Genomic DNA, 22,478 nt, shown 5'->3' on the forward strand with positions numbered 1-22,478 from the left:
TTACAGAAGTCTTCCTAGGACTAACATTAAAATAGATACAGGAGCCTCGCTCACAATGAATTCCTTTCTTCCTTCTAACTTCCACTATGGGAGCTGGAAAAGCTGAGACTATTGCTAAAACTTGAGGTGGTCACATGAATCAATTCAGGCCTATAAAATCTAAATAAAGATCGGCTGGGTAGGCATAGGGGGTGAGGGGAATGGGTCTGGAATACTTTTGCTCTCCTGATGAAAGGAAAAAATACCACTCCTTACCTTTATTTTTGCCTTCAATGTGGACTTGATACCACAGTTGCAGCAATGATGTTGATACCACAAAGGAAGGGCCAGGAGAATCCTCGCCCTCCTGTCCTGATATGAGTTAAGGTTCTGACCAACCTCAGTGACTGCCAACCTCGGGCTTCTCATTATATGAGAAAATAAGTCTCTAATTGGTTAAGCCACTGACCACCAGTTATTCTGTAGTTTTGCAGCTAAATTTACCTGATACTGATTCTAAGAAAAAAAATTAGACCATTACTAATAAATATGTGTGGGGGGGGGGAAGAAAAATGGGCCAGTGTTAGTAACCTTGTGTTCTAGTGCCACTTCTACCACAATCGAGCTGTGTGACCTTGGCCAGTCATGGAAACCTCTATGGTTTCCACACTTTTAAATGGAGGCATTAATTTTGCTTCCTATCATAGCTCATGTAAAAGTTAAATGAGATAATTTAAATATTTAAAACATGCAAATCATATATAAGTTAATCTTTAAAATAAGGTATTTTTACATACTGCAAATATACCCTATGATACAATGCTATCTCTCTCCATTCCACACATCCACTATCCTGCCCACAACACAATACAACCAGATCGATGCGTCTGCCATTGGCAAGCTGATGCAGAGTAGACAGCTGTATTGCTAAATAAATAACAGAAGTAAGCAAATGTTTTTTGTTTATGTCAGCACAATTTAAATTTGTGGGTCTCATGATAGGTATATTATAATCACACTGCCTTGAATGTATCTTAAAGATATAAAGAAAAAGTAAATATGAAAGACAGAAAGGTTAAAAGAAAATTGTGCCAAAGTCTGGTTAGTCAATAACTTACTGTAAACTTGCAGACTGTAGTCTTTCTTTGCAGTTCCAGCAACATTCGATGCCACACATGAATATAGCCCTGCATCAGATTTTTCAGCAATTGAGATCTGTAACTGTCTGCCTCCGGATAAAGTTCTGACTCGCCCTGCAGAATCAGCCAGCACTGGGGAGCCTGAAAAGAAAACAAAATGGCAGAATATGAAGCAAAAACATACAACATTTTGTGTATATACTCTGATAAGTATATTTATTTACGTCCTAGTTCAAGTACCTAAAAGGCAGATGACACTGCAAAACAATTCTATGCAAAAAGAAGGAGGAGGAGAAGGAAGGAGAGGGAAAACAGAAGAAGGAAAAGGAGAACAAGGAGAAGAAAAACAAGACATGAAGGAGCATGAGGAAGAGAAAGAAGAGAAGATATTTATCAAGATTACCTTCTGCAAATTTTTCTTTCAATCAATATTGCATTTGAAAGAAAACAGAAAAATAAAGTAAAACATTAAAATAGTAAAAATGATTTTAATTTAATTTTTGTAATGTTTATTTTTGAGAGAGAGACAGAGAGAGACAGAGCAAGAAAGGGAGGGGCAGACAGAGAGGGAGACACAGAATCTGAAGCAGGCTCCAGGCTCTGAGCTGTCAGCACAGAGCCCCATGTGGGGCTCGAACCCATGAACTATGAGCTCATGACCTGAGCTGAAGTTGGACGCTTATCCACTGAGCCACCCAGGTGCCCCACAAAAATGATTTTAAAAGTCAACTAAAAATATACATGATCTCTCTGATAGGTAATGGATACATATAAATATTTGTTGATGAGTAAGTTGAAAGTTTGTTCAACTGCAGAATTCAATCCTAACACTGCAAAATTGTCACAAATACAGCAAAGTTGCTGGTTATAGAAAATATTTTTTAAAGCTATTCTGAAGAAGAAAAAAGACTTTTTTGAATGGTGGACTCTTGATCATTAGAACCACTCTATAATGCGTTTGATTAAAAAGCAATCAACTAATACAGAAAATTATTTTTTTTTCTGGAGAACAGATTCAAAACTAAAGATTTTCAGCTAGATCCTAAAAGTATCACATGCTATACATTTAAAATAAAGCAATCCTGCTATCTAGTATTTTAGTATGCAGACCCCAGGGAAATTGTTAATAAAGTGACATGTTTGTCATATAAAATATAAATTCATTTAACATTTATATTTAATTTTATAAATGTTAAGGGTGAAAACTGACCTTTTTTCTTCCAAATGAGATTTGGGGGTGGAATACCACTTGATTCACACAGTAAACTAATGAGATGCCCTTCAATGACTGTAAGTTGAGCAAGTTCATCAGAACCATAAATATTTGGTGGTACTAAAAGATGAAAAAAGACAATTTTTACATTAACTTAACATAAAACTTCCGTAATACTTTACATTAAAAAAAAAAGGTTCTCACTCAAATGACACAAGGAAGTAATTAGCACTTGATGCTGACATATCAATACCACATTAAAAGTCAACTGTAAGATGTAGACTAAATACCTATTAGCAGACTTCCCGTTTTCACTGATAGAAACTTAATTAACAAAATATCCAGAGCGGCTAAAAAGCAGCAAATGTATTACCGATAAGTAGACTTCTTGCATCAAAATCTAAAGCACCTACCAAATTTAAACTTAACTGTCCTTTGTGCCAAGCCAGTTCTGATGTCTCAGATGCTGAAGAGAACTGGAAAATATCACGCTTACAACGTTGTAGTAAAGAACAGACACAAGGGGTTGGATCTAAGAAATGGCTATGTTACCTGGTCTAGAATGCATAGCCTTCCTCCCCACTGTCCTCTAGTTTCTCTTTGGAACCTTTCAAGTGAACCCTGACTACCCATGGTTCTCTCAAGGAGGCTGAGTCCGCATTTGCTGGCTGAACTCTGCTCTCAAGATCCTTCTCTGGCTGCAGTATTATCAGGTGACAGATGCTTGCTTTCCAAGCTCCTGGGAGCTGAGGAGTGGGAGAATCCTCCTCACCCCTCAATCCAGCTTCCAGTCACCGTTCAACTTCAACCACCCCCACGTGAAAGCCTATTCCTTTGAGGCTCATGCCATCAATTTACTTCTCTTTTTCCCTCACCATCATCTGTGAACCCACCATTCTTCTTCTTTTCTTTTCTTTTCTTTTCTTTTCTTTTCTTTTCTTTTCTTTTCTCTTCTCTTTCTTTTCTTTTCTTTTCGAGGGAAGATGGGAGGGAGGAGGAGAGAGAATCTTAAGCAGGCTCCACGCTCAGCATGGAGCCCAATGTGGGCGGGGCTCAATCTCATGACCATGAAATCATGACTGAGCTGAAATCAGGAGGCAGATGCTTAACCGACTGAGCACCCAGGCACCCTTAAGCATTGTTTTTGTATTCATTGAAGAATTCGACACTTGTTTCTATCCTTCTTCACATGGAGATCTGCCATTATTCTGTATGAACTCAACATCTACATGTATATCCAGTCAAACCACCGTGACGCCACTTCCTTGATTTGCTCATCCCTTTCTCCCTCATGTTCCTCTTCTACGTTTCTCCTACTGCTCTGTCCTTGTAGCTCTTTCACTCAATTATTCCCAATTCTCATTTCATTGACTTAATTGAATCTCAAGTCTTTTCACCTCTCAGGAACCTCCCAATCCAGCTGCCTACTCTTATTTACTGACTTCTCTATCTAGCTTAGATTTCATGATCAATAATTTCAACTACTCCTTTGTCAATATTCTCAACTGCCTTGCACTGTTGCCCTTCCTATTTGACAACTCTCTTTCTCTGGATGAATCGTATAGTTTACTCTGTCATCACCTATACCACAGATAGAAAGTTCTACAGAAGAAAATGACAATTACACAGATTGCCACTACTATAAGTATACCCTCTCCAACCTAAATGCTACCCTTCTCTACTCCTGTGGCTTCCACTGACATAAATACTTGCAAATCTGTATCTGTAATGTAGACCCCCCTCTGAGATCTAGACTTTTGTGTTGGACTACTAAACATCTCTATCTGGATGCCTCAGAGGCACTTTCAAACTCATCTTGCCCACAACCGAATTCAGTCACCTTCCTTCTCTGAGAAAAGGGCACTACTGTCCACATGGCCCAGAGGGCCAACCCACAGTGACATCCATCCTTTACTCTTCTTGTTTTCACACCTCTCCACGTGATAAAGTAATTCTGTTAATTCAATTTCTTAAATACTAATAGAGTTTATATGTTTTATTCCCAAAATACAGATCTGAATACCCCAGTCCTTCTATAAATCCTTTCAAATGGTATCCTATCACTTTAAGAATCAAATACCTACTTTAAAAATTGGTTTTAGACATTCTTTTCAATCTTCCCTTTTTAACCTTTTCTACCCAAGATCTTCTCATTCTCCTCAGCTCCATACCAGGCTCCATAGTGAATGATGTTTGCCTCAGTGAACACAGACAGTATTCTCCAGGTCTTTGTAATGCTTCCATCCTCTTCAGAGAGCTAATGCCTACTTATCCTTAAAATCTCAATTAGACGTCATGAGCCCTGATATGTCTTCCCACAAATACTCCTATGATCTCTTAGGAGGTTTAATTTTAAATGTCTATTTAAAGATATTTATGTAGCAGCAGGCTACATGTTCTGTGTGACCAGTGGCTCTGTCTTTCTCATTAACTTCTCTGTGACTACATGAGGCATCGTGCCTAGAACACAGAGGCATGTGATAAATTTTTTTTTGAGTGCATTCATCCTTGATGTCTCAACTTTCTCCCCTCAATCATTTATTCTTATATTTACTGCATTCTGCTTTCCCCTATTAAATTGCTTTCCTTTAAAGGGGCATTGTTCTCTTCTGTAAACTACACTTTGTAGTTCACGTCTAATTTCTCTGCAATATGTGACATTATTCATTCATGCACCTACCCATCCATATGTCCAACTCGTCTGTTGTCCATGTTTTTCTTTTGGGAACACCATTGTCCTCAGTTTCCATGACACAGGTTTTCCCCTACCTCTTTGACTGCTCCTTCTCAGTTTCTCACTTTGTGTTTCTTTTTCTGCCTCTTTTTTTATATTGTATGTGTGAGAGTCTACAGTGTTCTTCTGTGCACATTCTTCTTATTCTCTATGGGATCTTGACTGCCACATATATACTCATGTCTCCACCTTTACATTTTAACTCTTTTTTCTCTCTCTCCTAAATTATAGGCCTGTATTCCTGACTGCACAGAGGACAGCTTCACAGGGACACTCTATACACATCTTCAATATACCACTGCAAAAATGAATTTCTCACCTCACTTTCTAACTGATCATCAGCTCTAATTTTTCTCTTTTTTTTCAACACTTGACAACACTTTCTTTACTTGACAACACTTAGTTCAGTGTCTTGTCCAGACTGGGAGTTACAAGAATATTTTTCCCATTTGAAAGAAATGAGAAAGAAAGGGAAGGAGCAATGGAGGAAGAAAAAGGATGGAAGGAGGTAGGGATAGATGTTAATGATATATAACTAATACGTAGTAAATAAATTTACTATTTAGTAAATTTTACTCTTTAAAGGTAAATTAGTCATTTCACAGGGTGAATAACAGCACTTCTCATAACCTTCCTCAATGATAATGATTTATAATTAATTATTTTCTACATATAAATTCAGGGTTTTGAAGTTTTAAAAGATATGTGCTCTCCACTGGAATCAAATTACTTCTTCTACCTATTTGGATTTTAAAAATGTGGTTTCTAATAAACTTTTATAAATCAAAGATAAATTTCAGCTCATGATCTCAACAGTTAAAAAGTTTAAACAAATACAATCGAAGAAATGTGGCATGATACGTTATAAGTGAATTTAAACAAGTAAATAAAATAAAGGTGAATATACTGGAAATTGGAGCACTTTTTAACAATTAGCAGATAGTCATAGCCAAGTACAGTTGTGATAATTCCTAGGAATCATCTTAGTTGGTAACAAATGGTAGAATTTCAAGTGAGGACAGCTTTCTCACTGGTCAGCAGAGTAATCCCACCACCAAGCAAGCACAGGTGTTCTCTCTGTCACACACAAAATCCATGTGCATGATTTGGCCTTCTGACCTCTTTCAATTGATCCAGCCATCATCAGTTCATGGAGAAAGCTCGATCGTTAGAAGATCCTGGTTGCAAGAACTAAAGGTATAAGCTCAGGCAGGAGAGGAGAAGTGTCCCATGTCAAAGTTCTAATAAACAATATGCTTAGGTTCAGGAAGTCTACCTATGATTGATTTTGAAGGAATTACATATAATCACACTTACCCCAAATGTTTACATTATAGTTTTTCTCAGTTTTTCCAGCAACATTTGTTGCCTCACAAGTGTAACGACCAGTGTCTTGAACTTGAGCATCTTCAATCTAAAAACAAAACCATATTTTGAAACCTCAGTTTCTATTTCATAATTGGAATTTTTCTATTAATGTTATTTGTGACTTATTTTTCATGTGTATTCTAAATATTTTCAAACATATGAAAAGGAGAGGGAATAGTAATATGTATGGCTACATGCCCATCACCTACTTTCAACACTTGAATCAAGATTCAATAATTTTTATCTACATGTATCATACTTTATTTTAATGTAATTAATATTAGTGGCTGAAGATCTAGAAAGGCCTTTTACATATAATTAAATAAAGTTCACATAAAATAGCAACAAAAGTCACAATTAATTTCTGAGTAAGTTATATAAGGCTTTAAAATAGATAATCTGTATATTTCTAGGATATCATTCAGTAAAATAACACCTTTATTTTGATTTATTACATGTCTTCTCCCCATACTGGTTCTGTAAGCTTCTTTAAGCCAAGCATTATATGCAGTTAGTCTCAATCTCCTGGTAGCTAGTTTGGTGCCTGATAGATAACTGAGAATCAGTAAACATTTTCCATATATTTATCTGCAACATGCATCAACACTCTTCATCATTTATTCATTGACCATTTAGCAGTTATTAAGAACCTTGTACCAGACATTATAGCTAGAAGATACCAAGAAGTATAGTGTAACATATAGTTTGTGATTTTACAATCTAGTTAAGAATATAAAGTACATGAATATTTTTTAAAAAGTGTTCAATAATAAACAAGGAATACATAACACAAGATAACATAAGAGGTACAACAAACAGTAGGTGATTGATTGCTAAATAAGTTTGCAATCAATTGCTTAAGCATTCAAAAGAGAGAATCATTAGAGTTGGACTGATCTTTGAAGGTATTTAGTGTACTAGGGGTGCACAGTAAGCACTGAATAACACTTATTAATGGATTGATGTGAACAAAGAGAGCTGGAATTTATCAAAGCACAGATGGAGAACCCAAGAATATTAGACCTGAAAGAGTACTTAAAATCTAACCTCCTTATTTTACTAAGAAAAACGAGGACCACTTCGGAGATTCAAACTGCCTTGGTGCGCCTGGGTGGCTCAGTTGGTTGAGCGGCTGCCTTCAGCTCAGGTCTTGATCTCATGGTTTGTGAATTCAAGTCCCACATTGGGCTCTCTGCTGTCAGTTCAGAGCCTGCTTCAGATCCTCTGTCCACCCCCTCTCTGCCCCTGCCCCACTCTACTCTCTCTGTCTTAAAAATAAACTTAAAAAAAATGTTTGAAAAGAAATTTAAAGATTAAAGAAACAAATTGCCCAAAGTCACATAATTGTTGATAAACATATGAAAACCTGGGGTTCCAGGTCCTTAAAATCATCTCATAAAGAATTCATAGAGAGGAGGGATGAAGATTTACTGATTGCCAAATGGTACTGGGAAAACTGGACAGCAGAATGAAACTGGACCACTTTCTTACACCATACAGAAAAATAAATTAAAATGGATTAAAGACATATATGTGAGACCTGAAGCCATAAAAATACTAGAAGAGAGCACAGGCAGTAATTTCTCTGACATTGGCCATTGCAACATTTTTCTAGATATGTCTCCTGAGGTAAGGGGTAAAAGCAAAAATAACCTATTGGGACTACATAAAAATAAAAAGCTCTGCACAGCAAAGGAAACAATAAACAAAACTAAAAGGCAACCTACAGAATGGGAGATCATATTTGGAAATGACATATCTGATAAAGGTTTAGTATCCAAAATATATAAAGAACTTATCAACTTAACACCCCAAAACAAATAATTCAATTAAAAATAAAAATTAAAAATTAAAAATGAACAGATATTTCCCCAAACAAGACACACAAATGGCCGATAGACACATGAAGAGATGTTCAACATCATTCATCATCAAGGAAATGCAAACCCAAACTACAATGAGATATTCTCACACCTGTCAGAATGGCTAAAATCTAAAACACAAAAACCAATGAGTGTTGGCAAGGATGTGGAGAAAAAGGAATGCTCTTGCACTTTTGGTGAGAATGCAAACTGGGCAGCCACTGTAGAAAACAGTATGGGGTTTCCTCAAAAAGTTAAAAATAGGTAGGTACACTACTGGGTACCCACCCAAAAAATACAAAAACACTAATTCAAAGGGATACTGGCACCCCTGTGTTTACAGCAGCATTATTTATAATGGTCAAATTAGGGAAGCAGCCCATGTCCATTGATAGATGAATGGATAAAGAAGATGTGCTGTACGTATCCAACAGAATATTATTCAGCCATAAACAAAAATGGAATCTTGCCATTTTCAACAACATGCATGAAGCTAGAGAGTATAACACTAAACAAGATAAGCCAGTCAGAGAAAGACAAATACCATATGATTTCACTCCATGTGGAGTTTAAAAAATAAATGAACAAAGGAAAAAAAAAAGAGACAGAGAAACAAACCAAGACATAGATTCTTAACTGTACAGAATACACGGATGGTCACCAGAGGAGAGGTGGGTGGAGGGATGGGTGCAATAGGTGATGGGGATTGAGGGGTGCGTTTGTCGGGATGAACATTAGGTGATGTATGGAATCGTTGAATCACTATATTGTACACCTAAAACTAATATAACGCTGCATGTTAACTATACTGGAATTAAAATAAAAACTTAATAAAAAAGATTTATTCATTGCCTAGTGTGTTCTAGGCAAATTAAAGCAGTAAGAATCTATTACTCTACCTGGTTAAAGATGTGCATGAATTGTTTTGGGTAATGCACAGGTGAGATAGTTTTAACTGATCAATTCAGTTTTTTAAGTTCTGTAGAAGTTTTCATTTCCATGAAGTTGTCTCCCAACACCCCTCAATGGGACCTGTACCCTTCAGGGTACCTCGGTCAGCCTCCGTGGTAGGAATTCAGTAGATGCCAGGATTTCTTTACCATCTCCTTTCTTCTGGCTTCCCAGCCCTATTAATATCTGTGCTCTGGAGAAATCAACTTATATACTCTGAAATTTGCTAAGACATTTCTAATCACACATAGCTCTCCCCTACCAGTGCTAGGACTTGTGTTTCTACAATTGTCTTCTTCTCTCCCATTTGGCCAGAGTTGGGGTTTGAGAATTCTACCAGTTGCTTTCTAGAGCTTTTGGTCTACCTCTGAGGATGGCCATTGTTTTTTTGCCTTCCCCCCACTCCCCGCTATATAGCTCAATGGACTATCCTACTTTCCTCCATCAGTTATTCTCACTTCTCCTTCACCCAGCTCCATTATTACAGATCATAATTCCTAACGTCTCTGCTGGGTTGCCTCTCAGACACAACTTCACACTCCTTCCCATTCTTTCCCATGCTTCTGCTCTCGTTGTGTATGCTTCTCAGCTTCCTATGTGCTGACACCATCATCCATTTCTCGACTCCCTTTGTTTGCCAGTGATAACCTTCCTTTACCAAGAGGCTATGTGGTGTGGTGGTTAGTAGAATGAGTTTTGAAACTATACACCCTGTATTCAAATTCCATTTCTGACACTTAGTAATGGTGGCAGATTACTTAGCCATTCTTTCAATTTCTCAATAAGGTTATTATGAAGACTTTATAAACAAACATTCCAATGGCTTATTGACTTTCTGAATCCTAATTCCTTAAACTAGTTTTCACGTTAGCTCTTACTTCACTCAAATCAACACTGTCAACATTATTTCCACATATTCACTTTGTTAATTCTGTTTCAGCCACACTAGCTTATTTGCTTTCCTTAGTCAGGCCTTTTGTCCCATCTACCTATAAAAAGTCAAGAAGTTTTCTAAGACCTTCAGGCAACCACAGCCTCACCTTTTGCTATCATCCTAAAATGTATTGTCTGTGCCATCCAAATAGCGATTAACTCAGACTTATCTTACTGCATTTTCAACTGAACGGTTAATTTTCATATTTTATGCAAAATTGGAAGACACTGAGGGTAGGAAATGTGTCTACCTTTTCAGGTCCTATGCAGAATACCTAGAATGAGTGTTTATTTGCTGACTGGTTGAATGGCTAAAAATGAAGCGCTCATTAGAATATCTCTGTAGTATTTCCCTAGAAACATTTTTGGATGGCTTCTGGCTATAAATATGGGTAGACAAATATCTAAATCCTACTAAGCATAAAATTTAAAAATATTACAAAACCCCATTAAAAGAAAGGGTAGCTAGAATTTTATAAGATTAAGATAGAGCACTTATAGATAGGCAATTTTTTAAAAAATTTTTAATGTTTATTTATTTTTGAGAGGGAGAGAGACACAAGAAAGCGAGCAGGGGAGGGGCAGAGAGATAGGGAGACACAGAATCTCAAGCAGGCTCCAGACTCTGAGTGTCGGTACAGAGCTCGACGCGGGGCTTGAACTCATGAATTGTGAGGTCATGACCTGAGCCAAAGTCGGACGCTTAACTGACTGAGCCACCCAGGTGCCCCTAGACAGGCAACTTTAATACCAAAGCCATGAGCTTAGGAATATTATAAGAAGAAGTATATGAACCCATAGCCTTACCTTTAACACACTTCCATTTTCAGAGATACTGAGGCCTGGTTTCTTCAGCAAGGGGCGGCCGTCCTTTAACCAAGTCAAAGTAGGTGGGGGGATAGCATCACTTTGACATAGCAGCTCCACGGCTTGACTAATGAGGACAGAGATGTTCTGTTCTTCTCCCATAATATTTGGTGGAACTAAGTGAAAGATGGGGTTTCCCTCAGGATAAAACAGGCCAGTACACTGCTTATCTTTATTAATCATCAGGACATACACAGAATAGCTTTATTTGTTCTTTTAAGATGTAGGATCACTATAATTCCAGCATACCCTCTGCTTCATTTGGTTCAGAGTCAAGTATTAATAAATCACTGATTAACATGTTCCTATTGAACAGAAATACTTTTTGCTAACCTTTCACTTTAAGAAGTTTTAGAACTGGAAATTCTCCCCAACTGCCTATTTCAGAAACTTTTTGAACTAGATGTTCCTGCTTAAGATTTCCAAAGTGGTAAGTCACTCGTGAAACATTTTGGAAATAGCAATAATTAAAAGCATATATATACTTTTGATATTTATTTATATCTTTTTTTGCAAAGGAAAATAAACTTTATAGACACAGAGGCAAAATTAAAATATAGAGTTGAAAGAGATCATCCAGTCCCACCTCACGGTATATAAAACGTGAGGTGAGTGACAGACAATGACTGATTTGAAATAATGTGACTTAGAATTTAAATAAAAATTTGGAGAACAAAGAAATTATGTAACTAATTTGTGGCAAAGTTAGGAGTCTTCTGACTTGCAGTTTAGAGCTCTTTTTGGTTTTCCATGATGCCTTGTCAGCTTTCTATAAAATAAAGACCATGTGGGATAAATGACACAATAAAGAACAAAACGAAAGCAGTGACCAGCTGTACAACATACAATTACATAAAAGGAGGAAATGAGTTGAAATTTTAATGAGATTAAAATTAGAATCCCCTGGCTGTTGAGCTTGTCACACGCTGCAGTGTGCTCTTGGAGAAGTCTAAGGAACCTCCTTCCCTTGGGTGTATTAAAAAATAGAGTAAACAATCATTTGTCTCAGATGGTTTAGGTACAGCCCTGCCAAGAAGGAGAGGGTGGGCTCCAAAACCTCGTGAGGGCTCTTTCAGGCCTGTATTTATATACCTCAAAAAAACACAAACTAATGATGAAATCAGGCCCGTTATAAAGGGGTCACTCTGAAAAAACACACAGAGGAATTTCCTTGGCCATTTCTCATTAAATCCCCTAATTATTCAGGACTGTAGGAAACGTACCATATTTGTAGTATTTTTTTTTTTTCACAAGAAAGGTTAAGCTGCAGTGAAATGAATCCTGAGGGATTTAACAAATGCTTTGATTGAAGTAAGTTTTTTGTGGTAAGGATCGTTACTCTATAGTCCATGTGCCATCATCTCGGGCTGGATACTGTGGCATGTGGCAAAATGACAACAAACGTGATAGGTTTTGACTAGTAACACTGCAATTCTGCAACCAGGAGGTTTCTTTGCTACCATGTCTCCTACAGAGGGAAAGGCATATAAACTAAAGGCCACTTTTTCGTACTATTTCTGGATGCAGGACCTGTGCTAAACCCAAAGGTACTGATGCCATGATGCAAAGAAATGCCACATGAAATAGTTGGAATAGAGTAACAGAGCATTTGTGCAGAGATTCTCGATGCACCTTTGCTAAATTCAAGCACACACAGACATCTGGCTCTCGATAAGCTTATTCTATGGGGAATGGAAAACAGTGGGATTGTTTTTAATATGTGACACATTAGATAAAAGATATACAACCAGTCTGAGATTAAAACTGCTATCATATTAGCAAAAGCAGCACAGTTGGCCATTTTCTAAGGTATTATGAAAACAGATGTGCTCATCAGTCTTAGCACAAACAGCCCTTTAAAAAATAGCCAATTTAACAGGTTGGAAATCATTTCAGGTAAAGTCTGGTCTCGGCGCATAAAAAAGTACCATGACCGTATAAAAATATGTTTATCTTAGAGTATTTATAGAATTTACAAAAGAATGTGAATTCTTTATGACTGCTGGTGGAAGTAAAAGTCAGAAATAATTCACAAAAGCAGAATGGTAATTTATTCCCAAATATTTTCTTCCAATTATTTTTCTTTATAGCTAAATGAGTTGGATCAAGTTCAAAAAGAAACCAGATTTTTTTTTTAATTGAGAGGAAAAATGCAAAAACAACAGCGTATTTATTTCCTAAGGAACATAAATTAAAGCAAATCTAATTACAGCTGAGGGTATCTATTACTGAAACTCATCTATATTTTCTGTCTTTTCATTCCCAACTTTTTGTTTAGTCTGAGAAGAGAACAAGCTTCTGCCCTTTAGACCTCAGCTTCCTTAGATGTTATCCCTATTTAGCTTTGTGGTTGTGCTGCTTAGGAAGGGGTGTATTATGTCTGTCTCTCATCCTATGCATTAAACTTGTTACATTTAATTATCAAAATCAGCACTGCTATAGGGTTATACTTGTTCAGGTGCTGGAGCACAAGTGATGTCTATCAAAGTTCTCTGAGCTTAGGTTTAAAGAAAAGGTACTACAGGAATCGTAATCATTTAAAAACCCAATTCTCTTGTTTTAGCACCATTCTGGTTTTATACTAGAGAAAAATTTTTTAATGAACTACTCTTGTAGTTACAAGAGTGGGGAAAGCTCTTTTACCCACTGTCTACTCTTCTTATCACCCCCACAATCTACAATGTAAATCTGAAGGGGTTTACTGCTGGGGATAGACCTTCATTAGGCTCCCATGAGACATGAGAGTGTCAACGTTACTACTATATATACTACTATAGGAATACGATATATAGAGATAATGCTAAGAATGGAGCACAGATTGGAAACTAATTTCAGTTTTATTCTTTCTTGCTGGCTTTATTTCTTTATTTGCTTGCTATGCATCTACATTTTTTAAAAAATTTTATTATTTTTTTACACTTTTTTTAATGTTTATTTTTGACACAGAGAGAGAGAGAGAGAGACAGAGCATGAGTGGGGGAGGGGCAGAAAGAGAGGGAGACACAGAATTGGAAGCAGGCTCCAGGCTCTGAGCTGTTAGCACAGAGCCCGACGCGGGGCTCGAATTCACATACCACGAGATCACGACCTGAGCTGAAGTCGGACGCTCAACCGACTGAGCCACCCAGGTGCCCCTGCATCTACATTTTAAATGCTGAATACATGTCCACATTTTCAAACATATTAGCTAGCCATCTGACTTTTATAACGGAGGAAAAGTCCCAGTTTTCAGACCAAAAGGGTGGCATGGAAATGTCTTGGCAAATGGTAAAAAATAGTGATGCATGTCTTTATGACTCCTGGAAAATACCAATTCTCTATCATCTCTCCAGCACTTTTGACATTAACCAATGTAGAAACGGAAGGAGCCATTCCCAGATTTTCACTGCTGACTAAAACTCAGAGAATACTCTTGTCATCCCTCCACTTGCTTGCTAATGATTGCAGGAGCTTTTGGATCATATACTTAGATTGATTAATGAATCACTCTCTAAGGATGTTTCAGATTGACAGCATTCCAATTCTTCATAATACATAAAAATGACCCAGTTAGATTTAAGGAAGAAGTAGATTCCCTGGGCCTGGGCATTTTAGACACATCTGTTATGTCAAACACACAGCACCAGCAAAGCTGGAGGCGGAATGTGGACTCACGTCGACTGCAGAAGCAACAGAAAAGAGAGAACATAGTTTACTAAGGCCAACTGGGACTTTCCAGCTCAATTTGTCATACAAGTTAGCCATTCTGTAACAAGGCTTTTTTTTTCTATCAAAAAACTATTACTTATAAGTTATTTGTGATCATTACATTTGCTTTTGGCAAATGTATAAAGAGCAGTCAACCCACATGGTTTGAAGGTAAAAAAAAAAAAAAGTGATATATTTGGAATAGGAATGAACTATTTGGAAGTGAGGGAGGACTTAGGATTGTACACCTGAAACTAACATAATAATACGTGAATTATACTGGAATTAAAATAGAAAAAAAAATCCAGATACTCTTTGAGGGGGCACAGAGAAACAATTCCATTATTCCATGACTAAGGAATATAATTCAAATAAGACACTGAAAAAAGTCTAAAACAGCTCTAAATGGAAAGGTAAACTAAATTGTGGAATGAAAAGCACATTTTATGGATGGAGCCCAATTAGGACCAAACTTTGTGCAGGAGGACTTTTGCTGTGATAGAATTAGACATTTCCTTTTGTACCTTATGGCTGCATCATAAGTAGAAAAAACTTGAATTTTATCTAAATTTATGCTTAGTTTAACTTTTGCTTTTCAAATAGCCTTTAATTCATAGACATAGCATGGACTACAAAATATGCTGATTGTAACTTAAAAGTAATAAAATCTAGGCGCTGAGTAGAATGGATCAAGAGAGCTACTTGAACAGACGCTTTCTTTAGTGAGATTTTATCTTTCAAATTGCAAAGCTGCTTTCCATAGTCATCTGTTCTTCAGAGTATTCTGTGAAACCAATACCCAGCATGCTGGATGTATGCTTATCTTAATTTCTCAGAACTTTAAGAAAGGAAAATCAGTCAAAGTGAAATACAAGGCAGAAAGGTAGAATTTGATTTGAATTGATACTGTGATATCGTTTCTATTGCTCATAGTTCTTTATCAACAACTTTCCTTAACTTCCTCAATGATCTTAGGAAGTAAACACATCTATATCAGAGCAGAAGTAATTATTAAAATATCTCACCATATACTCTAAGGTCAATGTCCCTGTGTTTCTCCCCAGCAGCATTCACTGCCACGCAGGTATATCTCCCGGTATCACTGATTTGTGCGCTGGTCAGTGCTAGGATGCGGCCTCCAGACAGAACCTATCAGTGATAAGAAACATAAATAACTAACATGCCCCTCTGAGAAACATATGCATAAACAGCCTTTTTCTCCTATTTTCTGAGATTGATCAATTGACATTTGCCTCCGGAAAGAGTTCCACTTGGATATTTTTTATTTTATTTATTTCATTTTATTTCCTGTCAGATTTATTTTATTTTATTTTATTTTATTTTATTTTATTTTATTTTATTTTATTTTATAGTGGGCAACCATCATAAAATCTACTTCCCATCCTATCTTTGAAAGAAGACTGTGAAAAAAAAGCTAGAACCAAACTTAGCAATCACTGAAAACAAGATCAAGTGATAGTCCAATCTCATCTATACTCACTAGAGAGAGAGAGAAAGCCACCAGGGGAGAAAGATGAGAATAAGTGAGAACAAGAGGAGCTAATTTCCCTTCTAATTTTCTTGGGTAGAATAAATAAGAAGTTACGATGAATAGCAAAATAGCAGCCAAATAAATTAGTCATATTCATATCTTTTTAACCCATTAGTCTGGTGGTACTTCTAAAATATTGACATCAAGTCTGGGTCTTTTATGGTCCCAAATTCTGCAAGCATTGGATTTTTGAGAAAAGCTAAAGAAGTAGAATGGTGGAAGAACTAAATTCCCTGCTAAGCAAAATAAAACTAAAGTATACTTTAAATGAGATATATGTGCTTCTATATATTTTTTAATGTCCATTTATTTATTTTGAGAGAGAGAAAGAGAATGCCCACAAGAGTGGGAGAGGGGCGGAGAGGGGCAGAGAGAGAGAGAGAGAGAGAGAGAGAGAGAGAGAGAAAGAATATCCCACGCAGGCTCCTCACTGTCAGTGCAGAGCTCAACATGGGGCTCAATCTAATGACTGTGAGATCATGACTCGGTCTGAAATCAAGAGTCAGACACTTAACCAAGTGAGCCACCCAGGCTCTATATTTTTATTTTTATATTTTATGCTTCTATATTTTTAATTTTGAGTCAATGTAAAGCACTTAAATGCTTTCTCAGACTCAAATTTCATTTCTTACAATGTTGCCTTTCTAGTATTTCTTACTTTATTATTTTATGTTTTTGTAAAATTAAATACAGTCTATATGGTTCTCTCTCTAATTCATTAATATTTCCAAACATTTAAATATAAATTTTATGAGGAAATTCCTGTTTTTACTGTTGATCAACATTTTTCTTTTTGAGAGAGAAAGAGAGAAGGGGAGGAGCAGAGAGAGTGAGGGAAAGAGAGAGAGTCTCAAGCAGGCTCTGCATTGTCAGTACAGAGCCTGACACGGGGCTCAAACCCATGAACTGTGAGATCATGACTTGAGCTGAAACCAAGAGTTGGATGCTTAACTGACTAAACCACCCAGGCACCCCTGTTGATCAACATTTCTTTGTGCAAGGTATCTTTTGTGGTGGTGGCAGGGAATAGAGATGGGGAGGTAGGAAGCAAGTAAAACAGATGGGGGTGCCTGGGTGGCTCAGTCGGTTAAGCACCTGACTCTTAGTTCTGGCTCAGGTCATGATCTCATGGTTCATGAGTTTGCATTCTGTGCTGGGCTCCAAGCAGACAGCATGGAGCCTGCTTGGGATTCTCCATCTCTCTCTCTGCCCCTCCCATACTTGTGCACTCTCTCTCCCAAAATAAATAAATGAACTTGAAAGAAAGAAAGAAAGAAAGAAAGAAAGAAAGAAAGAAAGAAAGAAAGAAAGAAAGAAAGAAAGAAAGAAAGAAGGAAAGAAGGAAAGAAAGAAAGAGGCTAAAACAAATGGTCAATATATAGTACCTACATATGAAATAAAAGAATTCTTATATGTAGTGGGCTTTAAAGAATTGTTTAGAAATCCCAAGTGTGGCTATGGTATTTATGGATGTATATTTATGTGTATGTTTTTGGATAACAATTGTTAATTCGTATTTTCCAAATCTGGTTAATAGCTTTACCTGTTTGTACTGTATTTAATAATCAGGTGGTAGATTGCCCTTAAGAAATAACAAAGAGTACCTGTATCCCATTAGTGAAACTAGAGACAGGGCTGCCATCTTTCAACCAGGTCAGACTTGGGGCAGGGATACCTCTGGCTTCACATTCTAACCTCACCAGGTTATTAACCACCACTGCCACCATGTTACTGCTGCCAGAAATCGATGGGGGCACTGAAAAGAAACAAAAAATAAATAAAAGGAAGTTATGTTAACATTACAGAATATTTCACCTCAAAATAATTAAAAGTATATATAATGTCTATAGTTGTATTTTCACATGTGGGTTTTTGGTGGCTTTGTTTTGTTTTGTTTTGGTGAGTTCTTTCACATTATTTTGAGATTCTAATTATAGCTATCCTTTGAGGTAAGTAGTGAAATTATCAATATTTACAATTGAGGAAAGCTACTTTGCTTAGGAAATCCAGTTTTTAACAGCAGAGTGTTTTTATTTCTTGATTTCCGTGTGTGTGTGTGTGTGTGTGTGTGTGTGTGTGTGTGTGTGTCTTCCTCCACTGTATCTATGACTACCTCATTGCCTTAAAAGCATTATTAGAGATAATAATTTGAAATCTTTCTTTGGCCAAAACCTATGATTTTGATAGACAATATTTACAAATAAGGTTATTGTCATAAGTTGATAAGATCATTGATGACTATTTCAACAGTTCATCTAATTTTTTTAATTTTAATAATTTATTGTCAAGTTAGCTAAGATACAGTGTATACAGTGTAGTCATGGCTTCAGGAGTAGATTCCCATGATTCATCCCTTACATTCAACACCCATTGCTCATCCCAACACATGCCCTTCTAAATGCCCATCTCCCATTTTCCCCAACCCCATACTCCCAACCCCCATCAGCCCTCAGTTCGTTCTCTGTATTTAAGAGTCTCTTATGGTTTGCCTCCCTCTTTGTTTATAACTTATTTTTCCTTCCCTTCCATTATGGTCTTCTGTTAAGTTTTTCAAATTCCACATATGAGTGAAAACATATGGTATCTGTCTTTCTCCGACTGACTTATTTCACTGAGCATAATACCCTCCAGTTCCATCCACATTGTTGCAAATGGCAAGATTCCACTCTTTTTCATCGCCGAGTAGTATTCCATTGTCTCTATATGCTATATCTTCTTTAGCCATTCATTAGTTGATGGACATTTGGGCTCTTTCCATAATTTGTCTATTGTTGATAGTGCTGGTATTAACATTGGGGTACATGTGCCCCTATGAATCAGCACTCCTGTATCCTTTGTATAAATTTCTAGTAGTGCTACTCCTGGGTTATAGGGTAGTTCTATTTTTAATTTTTCGAGGAATCTCCACACTGTTTTCCAGAGTGGTTGCACCAGTTTGCATTCCCACCAACAGTGAAAGAGGGCTCCCCTTTTTCCACATCCTAGCCAATACCTGTTGTTTCCTGAGTTGTTCATTTTAGCCACTTGGACTGGTGTGAGGTGGTATCTCAGTGTGGTTTTGATTTGTATTTCCCTAATGATGAGTGATGTTGAACATTTTCTCACATGTGTATTAGCCATCCAGATGTCTTCTTTGGAAAAGTGTCTATTCATGCCTTCTGTCTATTTCTTCACTGGATTATTTGTTTTTCAGGTGTTGAGTTTGGTAAGTTCTTTATAGATTTTTGATACTAACCCTTTATCCAATATGTCTTTTACAAATAGCTTCTCCCATTCCATCGGTTACCTTTTAGTTTTGTTGATTGTTTCCCTGCTGTGCAGAAGCTTTTTATCTTGATGAGGCCCCATAGTTCATTTTTTGCCTTTATTTCCCTTGACTTCGGAGACATGTCAATTAAGAAGTTGCTGCGGCTGAGGTCAGAGAGATTGTTGCCTGTTTTCTCCTCTAGGATTTTGATGGTTTCCTGTCTCACATTTAGGTCTTTCATCCATTTTAATTTATTTGTGTGTATGGTGTTAAGAAAGTGGTCCAGTTTCATTCTTCTGCATGTTGCTGTCCAGTTCCCCCAGCACCATTTGCTCAGGAGACTGTTTCCATTGGATACTCTTTGCTGGTTGGTCAAAGATTAGTTGGCTATACATTTGTGGGTCCAATTTGGGTTCTCTATTCTATTCCATTGGTCTATGTGTCTGTTTTTGGGCCAATACCATACTGTCTTGATGATTACAGCTTTGTAGTACAGGCTAAAGTCTGGGATTATGATGCCTCCAGCTTTGGTTTCCTTTTTCAACATGACTTTGGCTATTCAGGGTCTTCTGTGGTTCCATTTAAACTTTAGGATTGTTTGTTTTAGCTCAGAGAAGAATGCTGGTGCTATTTTGATTGGGATTACATTGAATATATAGAAGCAATCTTAAACTCAACAGCATGTGAAACTAGAGAATTTTAATAGGAATCAGGAAATGAAAACATTCATCAGTTTTAGAACACTGCACCTTTAGAAAGATAACAAAACACACTATGTTAAATATTTATGCTAAAGTTTTATAGAAGCACTTAATCATTTTGAATGCGTTTTTACTCCAGTGAATCTAGAGGAAGTGGCACTAACCATGGACCTGTAGACTGTAAAATAACTCTGTAGCTCCAGCTGAGTTGATGGCCACACATTTATATATACCAGCATCAGCAATCTGGGCACTTTCAATATCAATGATCTGTCCTCTGTTCAAGAAAGTCACACTGGTGGACGCCGAGAGTGGACGATTATCTTTATACCATGTAATAGCTGTAAGAGGAAAAAGAGAGAAAGCTTTCTTTTAAAAGCTTGATACCACTAAATTGGAGCTTAACCAAAATACTAATAATTGCTTTAGACTTTTGCTTGTCATTCAAATTTAAACAGTTTAACAATCTCTTTAGGATTGGTTTTGAGGAGGAGGTAACCCTAAGAAAAACATGAATAGCCAAACTAATATAAGAGTCCTGAAAATGAAATTATAAAGCAAATACCCTTTTTATTATGTCTAATATATCAGTATTGTTTGATAGCAAGCTTTTAACCAGTTCTATTTTTGTTGTTTATACTTCTCTTATCAATAAAAAATTTTGTCTATGCATTTTATCAAAACCAAAGACTATATATACCATTAACCTAAAAATTATATTTTTCTTGATTCATATTGATAACTTACTAGTGACGAGAATCAACAAAATAATAGTCTCATCAAATGACTGATTATTATAAAGATAATCAATTTGAACTAGAGAAAACAAATATTTTCCAACATAAATGTATAAAAAATACCATTGTGAGTTTTGTGGCCACAGTAAGGGCAATAAGAGGATTAATTATTCCCATATTACTACCTTGTTCAAATGGGTAAATTATTTCATAGAGTTAGAAGCAATGAAAATTCAAAAATATCATCCACCTCCTGATATCCTTATCAATGCTTTACCCTTAGAATGTATCCTATAATCTTTCCTTTATTAGTAATTGCTATATGGTGCTTATAAACAGGTTTAGCTTTTCCCAGAAATCTTAAAATGTCAGAGACTCCACAGGTAAACCTACCGGGCAAGGGGTTGCCAGCTGCCTTGCACTCCAACTGAATGGGGTTGTTCAGCACCACCGTCTCATTCAGCATCTTCCCTGCATCCTCCAGGCTAGGCGGTTCTGCAAGACGCCCAAACATAATTAATTCACATAAGTAGGCTATTTAAACAAAAACTATTTGTTCGGTGGAAATTATCATTCCTTTCTTCCTTTCACATACATATACTGATATAGTTGGAATAAAAGTCAAGTATACTATTAAGTAGAATTGGAGAACAGGATTAAAAAAAAAGATCTCAATAAGTTTTTAGGATCATCCATTCCTCTGTGCGCAAATAGGAAAATCCTCAGAATTATAGATTAGCTGGGTAGCAAAGAAAGCTAAAGGACTATTTTTCTATTCCAATTAACCTGATTAGTCTGATGATGAATTGCCTTTAACAAGAAGTAAGCTATCCCATTTGAACTTTTCCAGTGAAAGGGAAATCTATTTCTCAAAATATCTGACTTTATCTTTGTAGAGTATAATCTTAAAGCATTTCAGAAAAATTAAGAGTCTTTTTTTGGTGTATCGCAGTTTTTTCTTTTGATATAAAAGTTATAATTAAATTGTTAGTAAAATAAAATAGAAAACTATATTTTTAATTTTAACTTTTAAAAACTGTTTATTTTGAGAGAGAGTGAGCATGCATAAGTGAGGGAGAAGCAGAGAGAGAGAGAGAGAGAGAGAGAGAGAGAGAGAGAGAGAGAAAATCCCAAGCTGACTCCACACTGTCAGCACAGAGCCGAACACGGGACTCAATCTCACAAACCGTGAGATCAAGACCTGAGGTGAAATCCAAAGTCCAATGTTTAAATGACTGAGCCACCCAGGCACACCTATTTTAAATTTTAAACATCACAGATAATGTTACTTTATGATTCAGTGTGCATATAATAAAGTAGGAATTTGGAAAGTCCAAGAGGCATAGTATAAAAGGAATAACAACATAGAATAGCAATGCCCTATGTTTCCTACACGATCTCAGGTAATATAGGAATGACGCCAGATGAAAAACTCACAAGTAAACTAGAGGTCTTATCTTATTGTGAGAAGATGCTGTAAATGTAAGTTAGTATCTGAAGTTTATATA

At 36.6% G+C, this 22,478-nt stretch overlaps 1 protein-coding gene across 3 annotated transcripts in view; it reads right to left on the reverse strand.

Annotated features, from left to right (window-relative positions):
* HMCN1 (hemicentin 1) overlaps positions 1-22,478 on the reverse strand; it is a 481,286-nt gene that overhangs the window by 148,728 nt on the left and 310,080 nt on the right. For all 3 annotated transcript variants that reach the window (XM_058700608.1, XM_058700606.1, XM_058700609.1), the window contains 8 exons: positions 21,364-21,465; positions 20,398-20,574; positions 17,890-18,041; positions 15,759-15,882; positions 10,987-11,162; positions 6,383-6,479; positions 2,329-2,451; positions 1,098-1,259 (listed from right to left, as the gene is read on the reverse strand). In XM_058700608.1, coding sequence (XP_058556591.1) covers positions 1,098-1,259; positions 2,329-2,451; positions 6,383-6,479; positions 10,987-11,162; positions 15,759-15,882; positions 17,890-18,041; positions 20,398-20,574; positions 21,364-21,465 — 1,113 coding nt within the window. The remainder of the gene's footprint in view (positions 1-1,097; positions 1,260-2,328; positions 2,452-6,382; positions 6,480-10,986; positions 11,163-15,758; positions 15,883-17,889; positions 18,042-20,397; positions 20,575-21,363; positions 21,466-22,478) is intronic.

The sequence above is a fragment of the Neofelis nebulosa genome, chromosome 15, assembly GCF_028018385.1.
Source record: "Neofelis nebulosa isolate mNeoNeb1 chromosome 15, mNeoNeb1.pri, whole genome shotgun sequence".
Lineage (NCBI taxonomy): Eukaryota > Metazoa > Chordata > Mammalia > Carnivora > Felidae > Neofelis > Neofelis nebulosa.